Source organism: Hordeum vulgare, chromosome 3H, assembly GCF_904849725.1.
Source record: "Hordeum vulgare subsp. vulgare chromosome 3H, MorexV3_pseudomolecules_assembly, whole genome shotgun sequence".
Taxonomy (NCBI): Eukaryota; Viridiplantae; Streptophyta; class Magnoliopsida; order Poales; family Poaceae; genus Hordeum; species Hordeum vulgare.
In genome coordinates this window covers 499,435,346-499,440,825 of record NC_058520.1, presented here as the reverse complement: position 1 = coordinate 499,440,825, position 5,480 = coordinate 499,435,346, and the positions used below count along the sequence as shown (strand labels likewise).

The following is a 5,480-nucleotide window of genomic DNA, read 5'->3' as shown; positions in this document are numbered from 1 at the left end:
TGTTTACTACGGCGGGATTTTAGCACGGCTGTTGGAGCGCTAGGTTTGGTCGCACGCGTGTTATATAGTTGTTCTTTTCAGCGCGTGGCTTATCTAGCGTGTCTGTTGGAGATGCATTTAGATCATTTCGTGACCATCCATAGGTACATATTGGTACCTGCAGAAACCAGGGATTTGAGGCACGGATTTAACATGCACCATTATCAGGTTGAATACCCATGGTAACCCGTTGGCAAACAAATGCAAAAAATCCTAACAGTTCAGAACCATATAAACTGCTTCTGGAACACAGGGAAATTCATCTCAAGATATTTCTGATACTAAAATGGGAGAAATACTAGTGCAATGTAACAGAAAATGCCATCACGTAATGGTGAGCATTTTTTTTCTTTGTCACCAAAAGGGCAGAACCTAACACAAGCCTAAAATAATATAACTGAACCCATTGTTGTTGAAAAGAGAGCATCTAATAAGAACCTCTCTGGAAAACTAAAAAGGTTTACCCAGCACCAACGCCCTGGATGTTGCTGGTCATTAGGTCATTGGAGAGTGAAGGAACTAATTTTCTGACCTAGTAATCTGTAAAATTTCATTGGGACAAAAGGATGAAACCCAAAAATGCACTCTAGGCAATACCAGAGCAATCAGAGAGTCCCTGAAGGGCACATAGCCTAGTCCAGCTGCTTTCAACTGAGGTTAGAGATCAGTAGGGAATGGTGACAGAAAGAGGAGAATCTAATTAATATAGCAGTAGGTGATGACTGATGAGCTGTTGGCCAATGAGTGAGAGTGCTCAAGACATCATGCTGGAATCCTTGATAATTTCGTATAGTGAGATCACAATCTCAATAGCCAGCAGTATTATGACACCCCACTCCAGAAAATTCGATCGTCTATTTTGGAGCACTTCTTGAAGAAAATGAACATTGTGCTGTTACCAGAAATAAATTGCAAGTGGAAATGAGAACTGGGAAGGATGAAATCAGCTATTGCACTAAAGAAGAAAGAGCACAATACCTCCACAAATTTCAGTTTGAAGTCTAGGCTTCCAAAACGTTGATTCAGTTCATATTCTTCCCGGAGATACTCCAGAATTTGTGCATAATTTGCATTTTTCCAAGCAATTTCTGACCTGGAAACAATCATTTTGTTTATATTATGATGATAAAGAAGATTCTAGCATCAATGTTATGCATTTCAGTACAGATTAACAAAGTCCCTTTTTTGATAATTGTCTTAGCTAAACAAATAGTGTCTTCGGCTCTTGGCTAATTCTGGGAATAATAGTCACGCAGTGCATCTGTGATTCTTTGAATCTCGAAGCGAAACACAATGCTAATAAAATGACTAAAAATATGAAGAGCTGTGGCATTGTATATTTTGTATGTTTGGAGCTCAAAACATCAACCTTTCTGGAAAGCATGGGAATTTTTTTAATTAACAGCATAAATATTACTAGTTTTTTTCGCGGGAGAAGTACCATGTGAGTATCAAAGTGGTCTATAGATGTCATATAGTCCTATCTCGCAACGATCTCAAGTTATGTCCTCTTAATTTTTAGACAGTTACATGCCTTCTGTTCCTTAACACAACAGAATACATGGGGTTGATGAATAATGAAATTCCTACATTCCAGAAAATGACATCACATATACACTGCTAAAATATATGGTACTTCCTTCGTCCCAAAATAAGTTTCGCTGATTTAGTACAAAATTTATACTAATTTGGTTATAAATTTGCGACACTTATTTTGGGACGGAGGGAGTATATGATATATACGCGGGAGGAGGGAGTGCAACACTAGTACATACCTGTCAAAAAGGCCAAGTCTAATGATAACATCTGCAAGATTAGAATTAGCCTTGCCCACAAGTTGAAAGAGCTTCTTTCTTTTCATTGTGAAGTCCCCAGTCTTCTCCATGGTACGATTGATTTCAGTGAATTCCTCAACCATATCATCGACCTATTAAAGAAGTGTCTTAAAACTTTAAACCTTGCAACCACATGGAAATAGTTTGGTGACTTTGCTTAATCACAGTACCTGCCGTATGTAATGATCAAGAGCGATACTTTGACCAAGAACACTTGAAATGATCCGAATTCCATCAGTGTCTAAACTTTTAAGTACTATGTAATCAAGACCTCCTTTCATCCATGTTGTCAGGGACGGCTTCTCTACTACTGCATAATCTGGTAATTGTGAAACAAATTTCATCATGTGAGAATATAATAGAGGTTCAGGGTTATAAAAACGGATTAAGCGCTAGGTGCCATATTACCGCTGTTATTCTATTAGCCAGGGGGGCTTAGTCGGTCCCAAACAATCTTAGGCATGACTGGGTGCCTATATACTTATGCAGGTGCAGCTACATGATATGCACTGATTGTATAAGTAATTAGAGAGCATTCTAGATATTTCCTCTCTTGGAAAATGAGGCTTGACTCAAACTTCTCAGATTTCTGAATATGCCTGTTTAAACATGCACTTCTCACATAATCCACTGTGCCTTGTACAACGTTTTACATGTTTCATATGAAATTTAAAATGTATTTTGCAAACAATTAAGAAGGCTAGTTCCAGAAGGCTTATAAAGGTTCGGCCAAAGTAGTGTGGCCTATAAAAAGGAATACATCAAACACAAATTAAATTAAGAGTGATTCTCTTGATCCTCAATGGTCTTTATCAAATATCAGCAGTCATTATCATCAAAGGAAATTGGATTGATCGTGCACATACATGGAAATGAAAAGTAGAAAGATAAATACAAATCAATGAGGAAAACTACACTATTTACCCGTTTAAACAATAACAATCAGCTCGTTAATAGCATGGACATACCGTCTTTCCTCATCTCTGGAAGCCATCCAGAAGCATGATTCCTGATCATCTCAAGATAGTGCTCAGCTTCATGATCAGCAATATTGAAGAGCACAGCAGAACCATATTGGAAGACAACCACATAGCGATAACAAAATCTGCTGTCCTTCACTCCAATGTCCTACAGAACGTCAGATAAATGAGGTTATCTGATGTACATACAACATGTTCAACAAATGATCAGCCATGAATAAAATTCTTGGCCCACAAAATATATGGTGCTACAATGAAGCCACTTACCATGATCTCTGGAGGGAATTCGGAGTAGCGGAGCGCAATGTAATTTAGCGACCGGGTCGATGGGGGTACCACGTCGGTCCCATGCTCCGCCTGCAAGCTCTTCAGATCAATGCTGTAAAGGATTGGAGACACGAAATCAAACAAAAGTCGTTCTTTCACTCCTCTGCACCAAACCACCGTGGCCTCCCGCGACAATGTTAGATGAGAGACTGAAAAAAAAACGCAGTAGCACGCAGGGTCTTCCTTGCAGAACTATCATCAAACACCCAGCGTACACCCACCCGCGCGTCCAAACTCACCTGGTGGAGAGGAAGTAGGCCTTGACGGGGATGTAGCGCGCCGGGCCTTCCTCCTCCTCCTCCTGTGGGGGCGCGGGGGCCGGGGCCGACTCTGCCGCCGCCCGGATCCAGGCCCAGTAGGCCGAGCTCCCGAGGCCGGAGTCGCGGGTGTCATGGGGCACCGTGGCAGCGACCGCCACGGCCGAGGAAAAAGGAGACACGCGGGCTGGGAGGTGCGGCAGGCGCGCCGGAGTGGGGCTCGGTGGCGGCGGCCTCGCCTCGAGGAGGCGGCGGAGGTGGTGGCGGCACGCGCGCAGCCGCCCCATCGGGTTTTAGGCTTGATGATGAAGCGACCTGGTGCCGCGCCACGACGCGAGCAGCAAAGCTCCGGTTGGCCTTTCTCCGAGTATCTACTTCTTTTTTCTCCCCCCGAAAATCACTCGCTTTGTTCTTGGGGAGAAAGGAATGGACGGCGACATGGGCTTTATCGGGTAGACTTGGGCTCACTGGGCTTACAGGCCAGCCGGCCTGGCATGATCTAGTTTATCTGGGCCGCTCAAACCAAAAACGTGCTTTGCTTTTAGTCCTAAAAAAACATGCTCTTCATTTAACTCGTAATTAAGATCGACCCAGCTTTTTCTCTCCTCTTGCTAGGGTTTTAGCTTCTCTCGCCGGCAACGGCGTTGAGCACTTGTTTTCCCTTATTTCTTCGGCAATTCACCGTCGCTTTTACTCGGGCTGATTCAGGGGTGATCAAGCATCGCCATCCTGCCTTGGTTGACATGTGTATGAGCCATTCGGGTTGTCTAAGGTTGAGCTACTTGTGAGAAAACGATCTAAGTTGATTTTGGGCTCTCTTCTCATGGAAAAAGATGGAGCGAGTTCGTTATCTGGGGCCAACAAAGAAGGTCTGGAAGCAATGATGGAACAAATCGGTTTGAGGGAGGAATTGGACGATGTTGTGCTAAAGGAACAAGGGTCACCGCTGGTGGAGGCGACCAGGTAGATGGATATTGCACTTGTATACATAGAGAGACTATTTACAGTACTGGTACTATAAAAAATATGAGGCCAACTTGGGATCTTGCCCAAGATGTTAAGTTTCGATCTTTAATTTATATACTCTCCAATTCTTTTTATGCGGGTGATTGGGAGAAGATTGTGGAACGGGGCCCTAGTCCTTTCATGAAGATGCAGCGTTGATGATGTCATATGATAGGCTCACTAAACCATCAACGGCCCCTTTTGTTTCACTTGAATATCTAGGCCTAGATACATGACCTCCCTGATGAATTTGCTTGCATGATTAAAGCATTGGCATCAAAGATGAGAGAGTTTGTCATGGTAGAAACATCTTATGATTTCTTAGGGAATTTTTATCGTGTCCGTGTGAAAACCAATGTGCGAAAACCGCTTAAGAAGGCATTCTCAATCACTCTGGGAAGTAAAAGGGGGATACTTATAGTTAAGTATGGCATGCTCCCGAACTCGTGTGCAGTGTGTGGAACGTTGTGGTAATATGTTCAAATGGCATGGAGATGGCTTCCATCCACCGACTGACATGATCTTCAAAGATACGCGAGCTACGTGAAGCATGCGTGTGGGAGGTAGTTTGGTCAAGGGAGATGAAGGGTAGAGCTGGTGGTCGTGGAGCCTATAATCACATATCTAACTTTATGTACTATTGAAAAAGGATAATTTAGGAGAATAGATATAAATGAAAGAACGCCATGTTTCTGAGCTCGACTCAAATAAGCTCAGGTAAGTAATAACGACTAAAATAATTGACACAAATAAAAAAAAACTGTTTTTGGTATGAACCTTGAATTTTTTTTGATTGCTCACAAAAATTCATCATGGAATGGCATTTTTGGAAGTTGTGAAAAAATAAAAGTTGGTGCCCCGAAAATGTATTTTCAAAAGCATACCCAATGTCGGGTGATGACCCACAAGTATAGGGGATCAATCATGGTCCTTTCAATAAGTAATAGTGTCGAACCCAACGAGGAGCAAAAGGAAATGATAAGTAGTTTTTAGCAAGGAATTCTCTGTAAGTGTTGTAAGTAATAACGATAGATAGC

The 5,480-nt window shown here is 42.4% G+C and overlaps 1 protein-coding gene across 1 annotated transcript; it reads right to left on the bottom strand.

The window, feature by feature from the left end:
• Nucleotides 1-297: 297 nt before the first annotated feature.
• LOC123444486 (protein RETARDED ROOT GROWTH, mitochondrial-like) lies at nt 298-3,814 on the bottom strand. Its single transcript, XM_045121208.1, has 7 exons — nt 3,421-3,814; nt 3,122-3,233; nt 2,843-3,002; nt 2,045-2,193; nt 1,815-1,966; nt 1,018-1,132; nt 298-931 (listed from the first exon to the last, which is right to left on the bottom strand). The coding sequence occupies exons 1-7, from the start codon at nt 3,723-3,725 to the stop codon at nt 794-796; spliced, it is 1,131 nt and encodes a 376-aa protein (XP_044977143.1). The 5' UTR covers nt 3,726-3,814; the 3' UTR covers nt 298-793.
• Between the last annotated feature and the right edge of the window lie 1,666 nt (nt 3,815-5,480).

Bases quoted from the DNA above. Each gene is read 5' to 3' on its own strand.
- LOC123444486 (XM_045121208.1), bottom strand. From the start codon at position 3,725: ATGGGGCGGCTGCGCGCGTGCCGCCACCACCTCCGCCGCCTCCTCGAG. The intron at 3,234-3,420 runs GTGAGTTTGGAC...AATCCTTTACAG, and splicing joins GCCTACTTCCTCTCCACCAG to CATTGATCTGAAGAGCTTGC. The intron at 1,967-2,044 runs GTACTGTGATTA...CTTCTTTAATAG, and splicing joins TTGATCATTACATACGGCAG to GTCGATGATATGGTTGAGGA.